This window comes from Falco cherrug, chromosome 6 (genome assembly GCF_023634085.1).
Source record: "Falco cherrug isolate bFalChe1 chromosome 6, bFalChe1.pri, whole genome shotgun sequence".
In the NCBI taxonomy this organism is placed as follows: Eukaryota; Metazoa; Chordata; class Aves; order Falconiformes; family Falconidae; genus Falco; species Falco cherrug.
In genome coordinates, this window is record NC_073702.1 from 68,119,409 (window position 1) to 68,140,385 (window position 20,977).

A 20,977-nucleotide genomic window follows, 5' to 3' on the forward strand; every position below is an offset into this window, starting at 1 on the left:
TTTGAGTAACTGCAGGAGTGTCATGAGTAGACCTGCAAATTTTTGTATCATTGACTCTTTCGATCCTTATATCTGCTTTGTTTCGTGATGTTCATTTGTGTTGAGCTAGCCTAAGTTGTTCTGTGCAGTGTTTATTCAGCTTTACCAGTTGTGTAGACAGCTGCTGTACTGGTAAGTGACCACGTGGTGTCAGCATTTGTTCTAACAATTCTAGTTTGTGTTGGAGCAATTGGCACTGGATTTTTGCATGCTTAATCCTTATTTTCGTTAAGGCAGAGTGTCATTTCAGTAACGTGTATGCATATTAGCCTGATTCTGCACTGTTTCCTGCAATACAGTAATTCATGAAAGAATACAGATAGAAAGTCTAATAGCGAAGGCAGTGGATGATTAATTTCTTTATCAGGGAAAGCAAGGGTGGTGATTCTTGTTTCTGGGTAGGCTCAGCTTCTCAATATATAAAATAGATGTGCTTGTTGTAAATTGTGGTTTCATAAAACCATTTAAAAACTATTACCAGTTAACATGAAATTAGAAGTTTGCCCACATTGCTACCTGTTAGTCGCTTAAATCGCTCTGTTGACTTCTGACTTGGAGCACACTGAAAAGAGTGGTTGGACGTGTGTACAACAGAGGCATCTATTCTAGCTCTTCAGCCCTCCTCAACTGTGGCAGGAGGGGATGAGAGTTTGTATAGCTTTTATTTGAAAGGTGGTAAGAATCAGATGACAGTTGTGGTAGCTTTGAAACTGTTAAATTGATTTTTGAATTTGAAACTGCAAAATGTGAAGTCAGAAAACATCTGTAACATGGCACTGTCTCTTGTTCACCAATTTTGACAGTGGCAAACCAAATTGTTGAAAATTGTAGATCTGTGTTTTAGTGGTGTTTGGGGATTTTTCCCAATTTCTTTAACATGATGTGGTTTTGCAGTATGTTTTAGCTTGGAAGTTCTAGCAGATTAAACAGGAAAGTGACTGCTTTACTTTATAGAGTATCTTTTTTTTTCCCTGCAAGAGTTATCTCCCGCCCCCCCCACCCCCGGCCTTTACCTGAGGAATAAAAGATTTAAAACTGTTTAAAACTCATTGTATTTTCTATACCTCTGGAAGAAGAAAATTCAGCATCTAAAGGGATTTGCTGTGTATGCACACTAGCAGATTACCTGTTTAAAGGATAGTATTTTTTAAAAAATGAAATGAGTGAATCTTTATTCCTTAAAAAACCCAACCAAACAAACCAAAAAACCTACAAAACCCCCCACCCGTGTAAAAACCGAAACACAGCCCCACAGAAACCACCCAAAGAATCTGTCTCCCTCTTATTGAAAACCAAAATTAAAGAGTAAATGCTCCGTTGAAGAGCAGTAGTAGTAGCTATTTGTAAAATTGTTTTCTTTGAACAAGGGCATGTTTGTTTTTTTTTCTTTTTTTTTTATATCAGCTGTTAATGGTGAATGGCTGTGGGGCCATACAATGAAAGTGGTCTGGTCTTGCAAATGGAGCATCTGTGTAGTGCCAACTGAAGTATCAGTAACAGTAGTGGTTCAGCTGTCTTTTGTCAGGGTAATGACAAAGGGAAAAAGTCAGGCTTTGTCCAGTGTCCATGCTACGCATTTATCTTTGGTTTTTGCTGTCTATATTTTGCAGGTTTTTATTTAGTTTTTAGGAAAAAAATAAAATTAGAACTAGGCAAAGTTTGACTGTATGTTATTTTAAAAACATGATACAAATCTTCACAATCCAGTGGCTTTCTCTGTCCCCCAAGGACTTGTCTGTCTGAACTGGCTATGCTGTTTGGCTGTAAAAAAATTATGTATTTTTTTCAAACAGCTTTAGAACGGAGCTGCTCTTTGAATCTGAACATCATAATGAACATTGATCTTTGTCTCAACAGTATACGGGATTGTGAAATCGGGGAAGCATGATCACTACTTTGTCTACCTCAAAGGAAAATATAGAACAACCCCTCATCCAGACTAGACCTTGTCATTGTATTTGTGATGCCCATCTTGTGTGTTCAGTCAAATCTCCCCTCTTAAAAGAAAGCTGCATTGTACCGTTTATGCACTATGTAGAAATGCATATGTACATCTGAAGCTATGTAGATATTTCTGTTTGTAACGTGCTCCTAAAGCTTCTGAGAGGGAATAAAATGTAAACAAAGTGAATGGAGAGAAAAACAAATTGACCAGTTTTTTTACTGACATGTATTATGTACAGTCTGTGGTACAGGTCTTTCAGCATGTGCCAGTGCCAGGATGCTCAGCTGTTCCAGGCTATTTAAAGCATTTATTGTTACACCTAAAGCACAGCAACTACTCCTTCTCATAATGAAAGTATTCAACGTAAATATTTTTGTAATGCAGAAAATAAGTGTTTGTCTTATTGTTTATAATGGAGTTTTTTAGACTTGATGTGAATTTTTTTTTTTCCTCTACAACCTTGTTTTCTGAATAGCCTAATTTATGTCACAGCAACTTTGAGAGTTGCAGAACAAGTGTTTCCGATCATCGAAGACCGGTGTTAATGCTACTTCTAATCCTGGTATTGGTGAAGTTTCTGATTTCTTCCTAGAGGTTATAAGATCTATTCACAGAGGCTGGCTTTTGTCTAGTTTGGGTAATCTCCTTTGGCTGCCCCTCTAATTCCTTAGAGAAGAAAGGTGTCTTCAGTTCCATTGACAGTAGAAACAACCTAGGGAGATTACTAGATTGAAACTAGATTTTTGCGAATAGCTCTGCAGTTGAAGGTATGATTAGGTAATGTTCCTCCTCTTCAGAGCAGTTCACAAATGAGTTGTCTTCTCACTCTAATGAAATGGTGGTAATGCATTTAAAAATATCTTCCAACTGCAAAGCACATGACAACCCCTCTATACTTCTGTGAATGTAAAGAACTGCCTTTGAAAAATACTCTTCTATTTTGAAATGTTTCATATTTCATTCTGTATGGGAGGAAAGAAAGAATGCTTTGTTGCTTTTGTGCAGGTTCAGAACCTAAAAGTTAAAGGTAATTTATTTTAGAGTTAAAAATGTAGTACTTTTGTAAGATTATTGTCTTGAAAAGAAAGTGGTAGTTGAGATGGTTTCATTGGGAAATATATTTCATTATTAAGAATCATGATTAGGAAGTCAAAGTGTTACTTTAAAACTGAATACCTTAAGTTATCTAGAGATAAATTTTTGTTCTCAAGTAGGAATCTCTTAAGTAAAGAAACTTTATTAGACTTGTGTAGTTTTGACAGGGTAGATGAAACATGTTTATATGCTTTTACTGTAGGCACTTCTGTTGGCCTCATTCAAAACCCTTCCTCAGTTAACCACTTCCTAGGATTTTGTGTTTTCAACAAAAGCGAAGTTCTGGCAGATTCCTTTTCTAACTGGCATCTTTTAAAGGGGAAGGAGCCCCGAAAATTCTAAAGCATGCAAACTATGATATTGTCTGTTCACATGGTTATGATGTGAATGCTTTTCTGTTTCTTTTTTCCTTTTTAAAAACTGAGGAGACTTTCAAGACTTTCTTTTAAAAAATTGAAATTGTTACTGTCATTAAGATAACAAAGCTTGCAAGCATAAGTCATATATTCTGTTAGATGTCCAGAGTTAGGCGGAAAGCAAGAAAGCTTTTTGGCTCACAAATATTCTTTCAGAATTAACTTTTTCCTGAGTTATGTCAGATTGCTTGATAGAATACTTTTCTCTATAAATATTGCCTTGTTTATGTGCTTAGATGATCACAGTGGCAGTTGTATATAGATGCAGGCACGGCAAACCAAGTTTTATTCACTTCCTTTATCTTAATCCAAGTCCCTGTTTTTTGACTGGTTTGTGTTTTGATTTAAACACTTCTGTTTGGGAATTACCTTTGGAAGGAAGGAAGGGGAAAGAACAGAAGGGGCTCTGAACTCTGAGGGGTCTTCTAAATTACTTTGGGTTGCTTCTGTGGATGGGAAGTGCATAGGGACTCTTAACAGAGTAGATGAGATTTGTAATGTATTGAGGATTGCATTTGTGTGTGTGTGTGTGAGTCTGCGTGAGCACTGTGAATTTTTGCTATTGTGTATCTTAGTGTTCTTTTCTATATTGCAGGCTGAGTATGTCCAACTTGTCACAGAGCTTAGAATGACAAGAGCCATTCAGCCTCAGATAAATGCCTTTTTACAAGGCTTCCATATGTTCATTCCACCATCTTTGATCCAGCTTTTTGATGAATATGAACTGGTAAGCAGAAATGCCTATACTTTTAAAAATACTTTGTTCAACATACTTCATCAGTAGCGTAGAAGTAAAGCTCAATACCCACAAAATAAACATTTTGTGTCTTTCACTTTGGTTTTTCTTCCAGGGAATCTGTCAGTGAGGATCTCAAGACTGTATTTCTGCTTATCCTAATTACGTAGAATTACCGTCTTTCTGGAATGTGGTAACTTCACATACCAGAGATGTCTTAAATTATAGTTTCAAAATGGGATCAGGATGTTTTGGCCTTTTAAGCCTTTTCATATTTTCTTTCAGGAGGACAGAAGTCCTTTAAAAGTAAGGAGATGCTATTGTCTTTACTTTTTCTGAGTCACAGAATCAAATTCCAGTAAATTTTTTTTAAGTGGTGGTTTGATCTTCTGTAACCAACACATCTCAAATTTTGTTTCAAGTTATAGCAGAAATCAGAGCTTTTTTCTTACATGTTCTTTGGCAATAATTTCTCTTGATGCTGTGTTCTTAAAAAGATCATATAAAGTTACCTGAATTCAAGGATCTTCTTGTGTAAAATTAATTATAGGTTCTTTAAGGCTGCAACTAAGCAGAAAAAGCATTGTAATTTTTATATTTCTTAAAGCATTACTTTTTAAAATAGCAGAAACATTTGAAATCAATGATTATAATAATTTATAATAATAATATTCAGGAGGATTAATTGCAGTCTGTATGCTTCCTCTGAAGGAGCTTTTGTTGTCTGGTATGCCAGAAATTGATGTGAATGACTGGTTAAAAAATACAGAATACACCAGTGGCTATGAGAGAGGAGACCAAGTTATTCAGGTAAAATTATTTTTTAAATAATGTAGACTATTGCGTTTTATTAAAAAAAAAGGTGCTTTTGTTGTCATTTTCTGTATGTGTTTATGGAAGCTTATTTGGCTGGAATTTGTGGAATTCTTTTTATACTATATTCCTACATTAAGTGACTTATGTGTGAATTTGATATGAAAAATTCCATGATTTAAGTAGCAAACACACAGACATTCTGTTTACTGTTTTACCATTACTTTTTGAAGTACTATAAGTATTTACTGCAAAATACAAACTAACTTTTTTTTTTACTTAGTGGTTCTGGGATGTTGTGGAAGAACTAACTCAGGAAGAAAGAGTATTACTATTACAGTTTGTTACTGGCAGGTGAGAAACTCTTCTGTAGCAATAAATATATTGTCTGGGTACCCTGAAATTAGTCAAGAGGCTTTGTATTACAAGATCACCTAATTAGAAACTTTTGCATACTTCAGTGTTCTATATGTTGATCAAAGTAGACAAAGTATGTGTTAATACTTTTGCTGCCTGTACTGCCAGCAAAATGATTGATTACGTATTTATTAAACTTTGCAAGAGGCCTTTGTTGTTGTCCGAGGCAATTTTTAATGAGGCAGTGGTAAATTTAAGTATGCTTTATATTCTTCTTTCTGTTGCATATTTATGTGGCTCTTGGCTGCTCCAGTAATCAATACGGGCTTTAATATATGAGATGACTAGGTATCACTTCACTGAGTGTAAACAGAACATCCTTCTCCTAAAGCTGAGGTGAATTTAACATTAGTGCAGTGTGTTAAGATCAAGTGAAGACATAACCTTATGCAAGACTGTTTGCTTTGTATAGGATTTCTGTCCTAAATTCTAGTTGTTCTTCAGGGAAAGCTACTTTTATTTCCTTTATTAGTTTGGGGGCCATGGGGAAGGTTTTGAGCAATAAATGCCCGTGAGCTGAGTGAGCTGACGAGTTTGTGTGTACAGACATTTTGCAACATGAATCCATAGACATGTGTGACACCTGAGCTGTGTAATCCATGTCTTTTTCTGGTGGCAGGTAGAGATCGCACTGTTGTTTTAATGTGATGTTCCCTTCATACTCTCACGCTGTAGGATTAGTAGAGTAGTTGACCATTTGTGAGTTTTGTGGTTAAGCAATGGTAAAATACAAATTAAGATCATCAAACCTTGTCTTTTATACCAAGGAATCTCAAGAGTCACAGCTGTCTCATCAAATGGCACGGTCTTCAAATTCTAGTAGTTTCACTTGATTTATTATGAATTTCATTGTTTCCAGGGATCACAGACAATTTAAGAAGCTGGTTCTGTGAACATCAGTCTTTTCTTTTTGTCCTCTGCAGAAATGAGTCCTGCAGTTCTAACTGCACATATGTTGCATGCCAGCTGCTGGTCTTTCATTTTTAGTGGACTAGTCCATTTCTAAATTTAGATGGCAGATAAGGATCTTTAAGATGTGAGATCATGTTTCAAATGCTTCTTAAAACATTCCAAATGATAGCGAAGGGGCATTCACTATTTTCATGGCATTTGGGATAACCTGGATTCAAAGGGATGCTTTCTATCAAATAAACAATTATGTTGTGTGATTAATATGTGCTTGAGCACTGTTCATTTCAGTCACAAATCACATACTGACTTGTTCTTACTCATTCTGTGTAAGTAGGAAAGAAATTTTTGGTATGTCTTTAGAACTCTGGGCTGGAATTTAAAACCAAATTGCTTAGGTTTTTTTCTGTATCAATATAGGAGGAACCCATTGTGCCTTTTCTTCAGTGATTGAAATGTAATAAGTATATTTTTCCATAAAAAATTAACTTATGAAAGCTATTTCTAATAGTGGTATGCAGCTGGTGTTTTTACACAGAAATCCCCAGACAGTTCTAGTTTCTGGGCACGGGAGGATTTAGATGCTGGATTGTCTATGAGCTAAAATGCGAGTAAGTAAAGGCCAGTATCTTGAGTAAAATTTTACACTAAAAGTATACCTGATGTCAAACTGTGATCTTTTTCTGGCATCACATCTCCTTAGTGAAGAATTTGTTTCTGTGTGTACTGGTGAGAAGGCTGCCTTAAAAATTGTCATTGTTTTTTCCGTTTCCCTTTAATTTATTCTGCATATTCATTTGATTTTTATTGTGTGTGTGAAGTGGTACTATTCTTTCTTTCCAATCAAAGACTATGAAATTAATTTAGCAATTTAAATGAAAGTAACTTTTATGATTACATCTTCAGCATTCCTCTGACATCTCTAAGTATTTCTTAAACTTTGTCTTTTATTGTCTTCCCTTGTTTTTACACCTTTTTCTCTTCAATGTAATGTCTTGCTTTGGTAGTTTCAGTGGAGATATCATGCATTCATTCTTAATACCAATTTTGAGACATCTTTTAACAGAAAAGTAATTTGAGCAATGTTTCAGTAGCAGAATCTGTGTGTTTGGAGGGCTTAGCACACTCAAGAAAAAGCCTAAATATTCTTGTGCCTCATGTTGAGGATCTAAAACATGTATTTGTGCACTATCTACTTTTCCCTCTGCTGACAGCTGGTTAAAATGGCAATTCTGCATGCTTTACACACACACAGAGAAACACACATACCACACCCCCCCCCCCCCCCCCCCCCCCATTAGTTTGGTTTTTATAATAGTATTTGGCTAAATTATTGGTAATTATCCACTGGCAACTTTTGATTTTTTTTTTTTTTCTTTAGTTAACAGTTGGAGGGAAGCGTTGACAGCTTGTCATGATAAATTTTACTTTATTGGTATTCTGCATGTATTGGGATTGCTGTTTGACTTAGGGGACCATAGTTTCTGTTGAGTAATAAGCTATATGCTGTTTTAAGGGAAATTCAGCATATTTGATAAATGTGATAGATATATGTGACTACTTTTAAAAGTAAAAGATAAGGAAACTGGCTTAAAGTATCTCTTCTACACTCTTTTCATTTCAAGTGAATTTATGTGAAATCTGTAAGTGGGAAAAACAGCTAGAAAAGTTAGGATTCAGATGTAAACTTAAACATTTTAATAGTGTTGAAGTTTCCAAAGCTATGAAATCATATTGTTGCTCTCGCTGAAGGCTATTGCAGACGCAGTAGGAGAGGTAAGATACTGTGATCTTACTCGCACATACTTGGAAGGCTTTCTTTTCTATATTCTCAGTGTTTTGCTTGGAAAGAAACCTGATTCTTGGAGGCATGAGTTGGCAGCCATCTGTTGCTTTTAAATGTTTAAAGCTCTGATCATACTATACAGTTTTGACCTGAAAAACATTGTATTAAGGTTTAGTAAGTTAAATCGTAAAAATTTTTAGCTAATTGTGGACTGAATGAGAAATGTTCAACAGTTAGGCCTGTGTTTTATTGCTGATTTGAATGTGCAATTGAGGGGGGAAAAAAAGGGTCACTGCAGGAGAAATGGCGCTGTATTAGAAATGCGAGCCAAAACCATGGTATGAAAGAGTATCACTGTAAAATCTTTTACAATTGCTCTGAACTGTGGAATTGTGAGCACATTTCCAATTGTATGTCAGAAATAGTATGCTGCAAATAATCAGTGCTTCCCTCCGTAGTAGTTGCCTTATATACCAGTGCTAAAACTACATGCCCAACTTTGCTGTCATTACGTTACGTGATAACGGATCACTACAATGGATACTATAACTGGCCTTTAAATGTATGTCTGAAAAGTAGTATTTTGAGCTCTGTCGCAGGTCCTTAAAATTTGTCAGTAGCACCCCCTACTCCTTTGCGTTTTTGCCAAGTAGTTTTACTGTGAGCTGAGACATTCATTTTTCTTTTCTATTCTTGCTCCTGGTTTTTACAGTCACTTTGATTTTGTGAATGTGGGAGCATTGTTTTTAATGTAAGTACCTGTAATCTAGCATTTAACAGCTGTTATATATTTTTATGGAAGGTTTATTTTGTTTTATCAGATTCTTTCTTTGCTAGTTACAAAATCACAGAATAGCTGAGGTTGGAAGGGACATCTGGAGATTGTCTAGTCCAACCCATGCTCAGAGCAGGGTCAGCTAGAGCTCGGATGCTCAAAGTCTTGTCCAGACAGATTTTGACTGTGTCTGTGAGTGCTGACCCCTCAGCTTCTCAGGGCAACTTGTTCCAGTGTTTGACCACCTTACAGTAAAAAAGTTTTTATCATGTTCAAATGAAACTTTCTGGATTTAAATTTGTGCCTGTTGCCTCCTGTCCTGTCGCTGGGCACCACTGGATCCTCCATTTTACCTGTTCTTCTTTTCAGGTATTTATATACATATACATCAGATTCTGCTGAGCCTTCTCTTCTCCAGGCTGAACAGTCCCAGCTCGCTCTCCTCTTGTGTCGGGTGCTTCAATCCCTTACCATCTTTGTGGCCCTTTGCTTAAGTTGCTGCAGTGTGTCCCTGTCCCTGCTATAGTGGGGAGCTTGGAGCTGGACTCCAGGTGTTTCTCACAGAGTACAGGGAAAGGGTCACCTCCCCTGACCTACTGTTGACCTTCTTTCTGATGCAGTTCAAGAGTCTGCTGGCCGCCTTTGATGCAAGGATGCATTGCTGGCTCACATTCAACTTCTTTAGTCCTTATTCTTTCATTATAGTTTTATGATTTTTTTTTTTTCTCTGAGAGCTTGTTAAATTGTGGCACACATACCAGCTTAAGTTGATGTTATAAAAATATCTGAATTTGTTCTCTTTGCCTCTGTTAGTTCAAAATTATAGGGAGGGACTCTGAAGACTCCAGGGCTATTATCCATTTACATCTTGAGTAATCTTTGAATAATACATTGATAAAAGGAAAAAAAAAAAGAGTTAACATGATTAAGTGAGAATACATTCCTGAAGAAGCTAGTGACTTGTTTTTAGTGTGTTCTGATTTTGCTATGGGTCACGTGACTGATGTAATGGTTTTATTAGTTAATTGAAATACTGATTTGAAGTAGTAAATGAAAAGACTTGTCAAGGACACTGGCCAGTTGTGCCATGGATAATAATCAGAGAATGAACTTTTTTGTGATGTAGCATTTCTTAAACTGTAAATATAAATAACCGTAGACGTTTGCCTAAACTGAGATAATGTTCTGTTATAAAAACTGGTGGTTGAAATGAATTCTTCTTGCAAATGGAATTATTATCATTCAAACAATTTGATGCCTAATGTTAATGGACGAATGTGTTGTTCAATATTGTAATTAAAAGCATTTAAAAATGAGAATTTTGATAAGGGTAAGAACAGGGGAGCTTGATAAAAGTATTGGTAACTAATTACTAGCAGTGAGAGAGATTTGCAGTGTAAAGATTATATTTTTTTGGCTTATGACATTCTTGTAATGGTCTAATTTCTGTGAATTTTCTCAGTTCCAGGGTGCCTCATGGTGGCTTTGCCCATATAATGGGTGGCAGCGGACTACAAAATTTTACAATTGCTGCTGTGCCATATACTGCAAATCTTTTGCCAACATCAAGCACATGGTATGCAAACTAGTCTCTTTGAAGTATCTTAAAAATGGGGGCTATCTCATGTCAGTTGCATTCAAAAGATTTGTACTTTTGACCATGTTCATTAAAAGGCCAAAAAAAATTTCAGTTAGTTTGTGGAGTATTTGCTATACAATAGATGATGTTACATTGTTTGCTTATTGTTTACTCCTTTGTTTTGCTTATTTAAAGGCAGTAGGATTAATTAAGGAATATTCAAGTTAAATAATTGTATTACAATTTAGTGAAGCGAAAAAACCCCTAAATTTCCTACAGTATATTTGAATGTTCAATGGTATTGTAATGCAGCACAGGTTTGTTTTCTTCCATAACTGTGAAATCTTCTGGGCTTTCAATCAGAAGTCTTTACTGTTGGGTTTCTTGCTGAGCTGTGATGTGGTGCTTTTTTTGTTTTTTTTTTTTCAGTATCAACATGCTCAAGTTACCTGAATACCCAAGTAAGGAAATCCTCAAGGACAGGCTGCTTGTGGCATTGCACTGCGGAAGCTACGGTTACACAATGGCATGATGAAGTCTAGAAAACTCATCTGACTACTGATGTGCAATTCCGAGTGGCAGAAGTAATTTTGGAAACTGTCAATAGAAAAACAACTTAGATGCTGCAGCCCATTCGCAGGGCTGGGCTTCAGAATTCATACAGGATCATCAACTTTTCCTCCATTCTGTGTTGTCAAAGTAACTTTGATACTGTCATGCCAAACCTCTTGGTATGCTGTACTTTCATTTTTTAAAATTACAGATCTATGTGGGAAATTAGTTTACATGCTTTTCATTATTACTTCAGTCTGAATCAGAAAGTTTGTCAGAATCTGTTTCCACAGTTTACTTTTGATTTTGAACTATGTGGTTGAATGACATTTGTGTTTTAGTTTACTTTGCACTCAGATGGCATACTGCTAATGGACAGGCTTGTACTTTATGCCTTGTTGCATGTGAAAGTGCCATTTATTTTTGCAGAGAACAATATAGAAAGTTCAATTGGGATATTGTACAGTAAGACAGAGGTGAAGTATTTTCCATTTCTTTGCATAGCAACAGAAATGAAATTTTATAACTTTTTAGTATTTGAATGTATATAGTATATAAAGATTAGACTGTTACCACTGGAAAAAATAACTGATGAAGTTGATATCTAATTTATATTAGAATTTACACTATATTCTACTAAATATTTAAAGTATTTGTGACTTTATAGTCAACTTGCAGTTTAGAATTTGTAAATATTATTTAAGATCTATAGCTATTGTTTGAATGCCTTTACTCTTTCCTTGACATAATTGTATGTTCAAAAGGTATTACTAAATTTTAATATTTTAACCAGAATCTGAATGTGACAAGTTTTTGTGTCTTTGTGAGTGGTTTATTCTTTCATCCCCAGGATTTTATTCATCTTACTGTAATTAAATTGTCATGGAAGCAGCATTTGAGAAGGCATTGTCAAAGTGGTATGGATAGACATAAGCAAATGCACAAGGAAAGAACTTGAGCTTATTGAGGTGAACTGACAAGACTATAATAATTAGAATTTCATGTCTAAATTTTTATAACATTATTATATGTTACTCAATATGTAGAAATACACAGCAGTGGCTCATCAGCATGTGTTCTTGATAAGTTGCTGCACATGTTGTGGTATACAATGGACTAAGAGCCCTAGGGTAGTTTTACATTATTATTTTGGTTCAGACTAGGAGTGTTTTTTTGGTTGTAGGTGGGGTTTTTTTGTTTGGTTTTTTTTTTTTTTTAATTCATCTGGTTATCCCTGCTTGTCATGCTTTTGCTTTAATGAATAAGCAAACTGGATTCTCTCCAGGTGAAACTAAACAGAAAAATATGATCAAAAAAAGTGCCAGATATTAATGGATGAACATCTAATTAAGTCTGCAAGACCTAAATGAAGTGGTGATCTGAAGTGTTAGTAAATGAGTTCAGACATGGCAAACCCCCCAAATATGAGTTTTAAGGTTCAGATCCTCAGCAGAAACTGTTTGCTAATGATCCGTTCATGTTTTACTACACTAAGTGCTAGTACTTGTGTAGCCTGAGTTCACCAGCTAATCTGTCTAGGCTGCTTACTTAGTGCTGTTTTTTTCAGATGTTAGTTATTTTAATCTAAAGTATACATAACGTCTCTGGGGGGGTGAGAGAGAAATCTGTGGACCATGTGATTCAGTGGGGCCGCAGTAATTTTCCTTTGGTTTAAGCTTTACACATAAGGCACATTATTTCCTTACTGGTTCTGCTTGTGTACATGTATGCATAAATGTTGGTTTAAATTCTTTTGCGGTCTCTGTGACTGCAGCGGAAGGAGAATACCAGCAGGGCAATCCAGTGAAAGCTGGTTAGACTGTTCCTTAGTCAGTGGAGAGATGCTGTTCCTTTCTGGCATGCTCTGGGAAGCTTAGACTATTTAGATAGGTTAGATTTTGAGATGGGGTGTGTGTTGTTAGCATTGAATCCCAGTTATCTTGCATCCTTCAGTTAGCAAAAGTACTTTGCTTTTCTGTGCGGTTGGGCTGTGCGTGGTTTCCTGGCTATATAGTTTATTTCTTTCTGTGCCTCTGTAAGGTGGATGGATAGCAGGACACTGTTTTGAGCAATGCAAGTTGTTTGTCAGGAATTCTGTGTTTGTTTTCTTCATGTAAACTGGGTTTTTTGTCTTTTATCTGAGGGTTTTACTATAAATACTGTTGTTTATTGACTGCTACGCAGTCTGTAACCTGTTTTTTCATTTCACTTGTTCTGTTTCACTGTAATACACAGCAGTTTGCAGGAGGCTGAAACCTTGTGTACTCCTGCATAGTGTCCAAAACATGTCATGCTGTGAGGCTGAATGAAGGGAAATAAGAGTCATATTTTTTGTCTCTGCACTCCTGTACTATATTGTGACGTAAGTATCAACAAGCTGAATTTGGTCTCAAACACCGTTCCTAAAATGCTCAGCAACTGGTTTTGAAATGTGACAAGGGTGCAGAGTTTAATGTTCTCAACAGTTTCCTATGACAGATCTGCCTGTTACAGCTTCACAACTGGTGAAGTAGATTACTCCTTCCTCCCCTATGCCACTGTTAGTCATGTCTCATATCAAGTATCTTACAGTATTTCTTGTAATATTTGTACTAAATACTCCCACCATTGTGTCAGAATTGTCAGAATGAAATCCTTTTAAAATACTCCTGTAATAAAAACCAAGATGAAAATATGTAGAAGACGGGAATAGGGTTCTTGGTACTGGACTCTTGGTATAACAGCAACCTTATTACTGCTTGTTTTGAACAGGTTTTTTTCCCCCTGCTGAAACACTAAACAGTACTGCCTGCTGCGGCTGACCATGTGAAGTTAGCAGAATTTAGTTATTGCATTGAAAGACCGTTTTTAGGACACCTGTGCCCTATTAGCAACGGGGTGTGAAAAGCCTGTTGAGAACCTATAACTTAATATAGCTTATAGTTTAGAATGATTAATTGGCTTATATCTGTTCTCTCCCACTGTGCCAGAACAAGGCAGGGTGAGTGTTTTATCTCGGAAAGAACAGAACAGATGTCTTGTCAGATCATAGATCATGAGCGCTCATTAACTTTTATTATCTTTATGAAATGTTAGGTAGCAAAGCCTAGTTTTTGGTGCTTGAAAATATGTTGTGCATCTAATGTTGCAAAACCATTAAAACTGTAAACTGTAAAATGTAGCTTAATGACTTCTACTGTATGTTTCGTAGTCAGTAAGATTGAAAATGGAATGAGAGAGAGAAGGTGGTTGGCCTGAATTTTCTGGGGTCTTGGAGACTTCCACATGTATAGTGGAGAAAATAGTAGGACCACCTCTGCTTTGGAAGGATGTGAACTCTTTATGTAGGAGTATAAACTCAAAGTTGTAGTTTGGACTGCTCTTGAAGTCTCATGAGCTGATTCAGCTCTGCAAGTACAGCTCAATAGTGCCTCAGAAAAGCCTTGCTCCTTCCCCTTCCGGACCTGAGCAGGAGTGGAAGCTCTCTTCATGGCATCCAACCTGGATGTATGATGCATAGAGCAAGGGAGGAGGAGAAGATTGCTCAGACTGCTTTTCTAAACCTTTTGAATAAATAAAAAACTTTATTTGTCCCTCATGAAATGCAGACAAGCAACACTTGGTAGGTGTTCCTTCAAGCCTTAACGTGTGGGGGATTTCCCAGTAATACTGTTCCTGCACGAATCGGGTATAGAAATTGAACCAAGCAATTGTCGTTCCTTTTGTACCTGTAGTGGGTTGATGTTTCCCTCTGAAGGAAAGTAGTCTTAGCAGCTCTGCTCCCTAGACACAAAGAGGTCCATTGATGTTCAGGCAGTGCTAGTCTTTTGGTGGCAGTGGCCTCTTCCTCCCAGTGCCCTCTGCCAGCCAGGTGTCCGTGGCTGAAAAGCAGAATCCAGAGTTCCTTCAATGATCAAGGCTCATTTTTTTTTTTTTTTTTTTATTCAATCTAAAGAATGCAGCTGCTGAATGCTCCCAACAGGATTAACTGGTTTTGTAATAAAGCTATTTTAGTTTTTTGTGTGAGTTATTCCTGGTATTATTTAAATACAGTTACCGAGTTCTGGCGTCTTGGATCCCGGGTTTGGTTAAGTTTGGTTGTTTAGAGTAACCCTGAATTCCTCATGCTGTACCATTGCTGATTGTGTGTCAGCAAATCTTGACAAAAGACAAATGTCTCAATCGATACATTTTTCATGTTTTTTCTAGAATTAAAAAAAAAAGCCCATCATAATCAGAAGTCTCACTAAGAGCACCCAGTCACTGTTTTTAAAGACCTTGTCAATAACTGCTTATTATAAAATATTCTATTAAAATACGTGTTTCAAGCAGTTATTAAAATACTAAAGGATACTGCAGAAGTACTCAAACATCTCATTTTCCAATACAACTTTTGTGTTGATAATTTCAAAAGAGTCCAGGGAATTCACAAATGAGATTTTTTTAGGCACCTTTATAAGGAAGGAAGACAGCTAGTGAATTAAAGAATGCCTTATCTTAATAGCTTGTTCCTGTTACAACATCACCACAGTCTCCAGAGCAGAGACAATCTTTACCTTAAATGGCTTATAGCCTGTAAAAATAACAGTGTTTTCCACGAGTCTTTTTTTCCCCCTTCCCAAGCTGCTATTCTGCTTCTGTATCTTAGCTTTTGGGGAGTGGTTTTCATCTGGGGGAAAAGGCAGAAGAGGAGGAGTGTCTCCTGGTCTACTCACGGGAGAAGCAGAGGAGGAAGGTGAGATAAGTACTGTCATGCTGGTAGTTTAAGAAAGGGGTATTCCCTGAAATCAGGTGTCTGATGTCTGCCTAACGCTTGCAAGCCAGAGTGGAAAGCAGGACTTCAAGATTTGTTTTCTCTTTTTCTCTCTATATTGCATCTCTTTTTATTGATGTGAAACAGAAGTAGTTGGTTCATGATTGATGTCAGCCTCAAGTCTCTTGATTAATCAACAGAGATGTAAGGAGAAAAAGAATATAGGATAGCTTCTAGCAGAAATCTGGGATGGTGTCAGTGTATCGTGCAGGAGCAGCTGTTTGCCTGGGAACCCTCACACCAGTTGATGCCTACAAACTCTTCTGATGCAAGGTGGTTTTCTAGGAGCCGGACTTTCTACAGAAAGTCTTTCTGGAGAGGGTAGTTTAGGAAGCCAAATAGCTGCAGTACTCAATTGAACATAACTGCTTTATTGCCTGTCATTCTGGTATGCTCTATTACAGGTAGTAAGTAACCAGTTCCCTTTGCAGAAGTTAGAAAACAAGGGTACTGCTATCTCTACGGGAAGTCTTCTTGCATGTTGGACAGAATGCTTGAAGAAAAGCAGCTGATTAATTAACAACCTGATAAATATGAACTGTGGGAAGAGGAAATGGATGACCTTGGCTTAATTCTTACCGGGCAGCCATAGTGATTTGTGTTGAACACCTTTTATCTGTACCACAAGCTGTTGGACTGTGATGCAGATGTTGAAGAGTGCAGAGCAAGAAGCTGTTTTCCCAAGATAGCTTTTCATAGTTGGAAGGCTGGTTTCTTTTTCTCTGTAGTTTCCATGCTATGTTATATATAATATATAACAATAAATATTTTTTAAAAATATAAAACAGCAATATATATAAATTACAGAAACCCAAAGCATTTCAATTATATATATTTAAAATAAATGTATAATATTTTTAGTAGTACTGTAGTAAAATGCTATGTACTGGAGTGTCCTAGGCTGTGGAGAATTTGTTTTCCTCTATTGATTCTACTGACTGAGTGATTTTTGTATAGATTAAATAAAATAGGCTTTCCATTTTAGCCTTGTAGTTGAGGATTTTGCATGTATGTTTGTGTTTTCTTTACCTTCATTTTGAAATAGTGGATGGGTTTTCAATTAGACTGTTGAAATTATGGGAAAATCAGTAGTTTGTATATGCAGCTATTGTTACTAAGAATTTTTAGCATGTCTGTAGAAGAGTATTTTGTCAGTTAAAAAGTAAAATTGGCCAACTACTAAACTGATGCTAAGAACCAAAGCTTTAAATCAACTAGATTAAACTTCCTCAGGGGTTCTTGAGTTGTAAAAACAAGTGCTTCAGAACATCTGTTTATACCCAGACTTACTATAGATAATCATACAGCTGATAGACTAGAGACTGTGATACGTGTTTTATAGACGCACTTGTCAATTCAATAATTTTTTTTACTCTCTAAGGATAATAACAGAGTTAATATATTGCTTTGGGACTACTGCGTGTAGCTTAGAGGCAGTAGGAATCAAACCAGATAAGGAAACCTAGTATAAGGTTACTGGCTTACTCTTATACATAGTTTCATTTGAAAATAATAGCTCTGTGCAGTCAGGTAGACTGAAACATTTCTAGTTATGTGTATAAAGCAGTATTTCTAGTTGCAGTTATAAAAATCTGCGTGTAATCCGAACGAATAGCATCAATTAATAAAACCTGAATTAAAATAAAATGGGTTTTTGATGCACCTTTAATTTGAGTTTAAAAATGTCGTTATTGCATGCCATTCTATACATGGCATATAATTTAGTTGGAACACATTATTTTTAAAATGCTCACTTAGTATATTTGAAATGTTACAGATCAGCTCAAAACATCAATGAGAGGGGCTGCAATGGTCCATTAAAATATTTCCTCTGAAATCAGTGTCTTCCATCCATTATGGTCTCCTCATGTCATTGACTACTGTATATTGCTAGATTTTCTCTTAGAACAGAGCCCTTCCGATTTCCCACCCAGATTTTGCTGGACCGTTTTCTCTGAACGTAACATGTACCCATTTAGCAGATAATATCCTTAAAAGTGTGTTAATTTTTTTCCATGAGAAATTAAAAAAAAACTCTAAACTGATTAATGCCAAAAGGTGTAGAAATCCAGCAGGAGTGCAGACACTGTGAAGGCATGCATCCCCGAGCCTGCTGTTTGCAGCTGTATATACTTGCTGTGTTAAGTGCTTGTGACATTCAGTGCCAAGAGTTCGACTATTGAGTTTCATATAGTGCCGAGTGATTCACTGGGATTATTAGGACTCTCCTGGGATAGCTTCACCGTACTGATTGCCTCTGACACATCAGTTTGCTTAGATTAAAAAGCAATTGTTGCTGTCTAGTCAAATTTATAACCTCTGGTAAAAGGAAACTGAACCCTAGTACTGTCCAGTATATAAAAACATCTTGGTCTACAAATTACATGGATTGGAAAGAAACCCGAATACTTGGAGTGATACTAGTTCACATGCACATGGGCAAAGATTTCGCAGGTACCTAATACACAGCTTGTTTGTGCTATTAAGTTTATTCTGACCTATTTAGGTGAGTCTATAAGCATTATTTCAGATTAATTCTTCTAATTGCTGTCTTTGTGGAAATAAAGTGATGCAGCTATTGACTGGTATTGTGGACACCTGTGGATGTTATGGCAGTATGGCTTTTAGGCGTATGTCACCTAAAGGATGGGATTGTACTGTAGGGAATCTGAATTCCATAATAGATTGGGGCTGGTGAGGTGGCCCGGGGACAACTGCTGCGCTTTACCCCTGATCTGCGGCACATACTAGTGATGCTCTAGGTGTAAGACGTAAGCAAGAGAAAAGAGAAAAGAAATGGTAGAAGCACACTTCTGAAAGTGAAGAGTTATCCTCAGGGAAGAGGTGAGTTGCGTCCTGAGTGTAAATGTGGAATAACAGGTGTGGTTTTGATGCCATTCAGCTGGCGGGTGGGAGAAGTGCTCAGGCCTCCTGGAGATGTGATCCCTTTTCCTCCCCACTGGCTCTGGAGGCTGCGGTTTGCTGCTACAGAAGCCGGGAAGCCTGGCTGGGCTCAGCAGGTCTAAAGGAGGGTTAGCTGACATGGTAAATTTCCTCTCACATTTGATGCTAGCTCAGAATGAGTCTTCTGCTGACTCATAATTTTAGTATTTCCCCTTGCCCCATGCTTTAAGGTAGATTTTCTGGGCAGTATTTGCTGAAGCAAATTAAGCTTCTGCTGAAAGGGCACCACTTTAGATTGCTAATGCTCCCCACTAAGCACAGTAGCATGCATAACTGCTCAAATGCGTCTCTAATTTAAGAAAACTCCAAATGTAAATTCCCTGGGCAGGACACATGTGGGTTAATTGTCATATCTGTGCTTTTGGTCCTTAGCTTGTTGACATAATTTTGAAATGCACCTTATTTATGTTGCCTGTTTGTCTTGGAAATGGCTTCTGTGTGTCCTTTTTTTTTTTTGAAAAAAGTTCTGAATGTTAGTATTCCCTTTCTTGCTAGCAAAGAGCCGTTATGCTGACTTTACTTGGAAGTACTTCACACACAAAGGCTGACATTCCAGTTGGATTAAATTGAAGTAGTGTTGCTTTATTTAGGTTTGGGGTTCTTGTGGAAGTGTTTTTATAATCTCCATCTCCAGTCTTGACTGGATTGTTGCGGAGTGGCTGGAAGACAACGGACATATTACGAGCAATCCAGACCAAGTAACTTTGCTGTAATAGCAGGCCGAGTAGGCCGCAGCTCTAACAAGCTGCAGGTGTTGTGAAGGTCATATGCAAGGCCAAGGGAGACAAAGAAACTGTGTATTCACAGAGAGATAAGAGAGTTGGACAGAAAGATGAGAAAAACCAGGATGCCTGCACAAGGGGGGAGCAGTGTGTGGGCACCACACCGGGACCAATCATAAGGGAGGTGGAAACGTGTGAATGAGTAGTTTTAACCTCTCACCTTTTACATAACAAAGCCTGCGTAGCGGCTGTATTTTTAGCTGGGGGTATAAATTGGTGTGGGTCTATTTTAATAGCACCTGTAGAGTATAAACTACTGTGTATCCCTTAATAAAGTGGCACTAACTTAACAGCATTGGTCATATAAGTTGTGTCCGAGCCTTCTGCATCAACAGATTGTGGCAATTTAAGAACTGTCTTAGACCAGACAAACATGCTTCCAGTCTTTTCTGTTCATTACAGTTTCGTTCTGTGTATTTGGGGATGATTTCCTGTGTCTTCACTAATAGCATTACCAGAGAAATGAACAAAAATAATTGAAATGTATGAGTAATTGATAGCCTTTAATGTAAAGCTATGCATTCTCCAAGTTGTATTAATACTTGGATTAAAACTGTTCAGGAGACCAGCTGTGTGTTAATTACAGCTCATAACTATGTGTACTTTACTTGTGCATATGTGGAAAAGCCTGGAGAAAATCTTTTCCTTACTGTCTTTCACAGAAAACGTTCACCTTTGGCCGTGACTTGCACTGCTGGACTGTAGGTTTTGTTTCTGCTTCTGCATCTGTCTGTCTCCAGTACCAAGATTTTCTGTTACTCAGTCTTGACTGGTTTGATGTGAGTTCACCAGGGGCTTTTGCTCTGTCGTGGATCTTTGTGCTTAACAGCCAGGAAAGTTCAATGGACAGACAGATTACACAGAGACTGCTGAGGCTCATGTTTGATGCCTGCCTCTGCCACTGACCTCCTTTTTAACCTTAGTAAATCACTTAATGTCTCTTTATGTAGGCCCATGATATTACAGTTAGGCTGTAAGCTTCTGAGGGAGAGAAGCACCCTTTGTGTAGCTGTGTGGTGCCTCACAGAACAGATGAGTTTGCTAGGAACATCTGGAAGGATCTGGATGTCGTGTCTGTATTTTTGTCCAGGGTTTAATTCTGGTGACCCTTCCCTGGAGACAGCCCCTACGTGAGACCTTGACAGTTCAATTGCTCTTCTGTCTCACCATCCTGCTGAGCTCTTCTGTCAGCTGGAGCAAACCAGAGTGGGTGGCTGTCATAAACATGCAGTTAGGAGACCTCTGTCTTGGAAATGCTTTTCAGTGCTTACTTGTCACAAATTCTGAAAATGGTAATGAAGTTGTGCAGAAGGACTCAGGATCAGCCAAACACTCTCCAAGGCTTGTGTCTGCTTCAGTGTTTTGTCCCCCCATCAC

The 20,977-nt window shown here is 37.3% G+C and overlaps 1 protein-coding gene across 3 annotated transcripts in view; it reads left to right on the top strand.

The window, feature by feature from the left end:
• HACE1 (HECT domain and ankyrin repeat containing E3 ubiquitin protein ligase 1) overlaps positions 1-11,857 on the top strand; it is a 53,915-nt gene extending 42,058 nt beyond the window's left edge. For all 3 annotated transcript variants that reach the window (XM_055713675.1, XM_055713676.1, XM_027814626.2), the window contains 5 exons: positions 4,091-4,222; positions 4,943-5,041; positions 5,328-5,398; positions 10,394-10,507; positions 10,940-11,857. In XM_055713675.1, the coding sequence (XP_055569650.1) occupies positions 4,091-4,222; positions 4,943-5,041; positions 5,328-5,398; positions 10,394-10,507; positions 10,940-11,042 (519 nt within the window). In that variant the 3' untranslated portion in view covers positions 11,043-11,857. The remainder of the gene's footprint in view (positions 1-4,090; positions 4,223-4,942; positions 5,042-5,327; positions 5,399-10,393; positions 10,508-10,939) is intronic.
• The last annotated feature ends 9,120 nt before the right edge of the window (positions 11,858-20,977 follow it).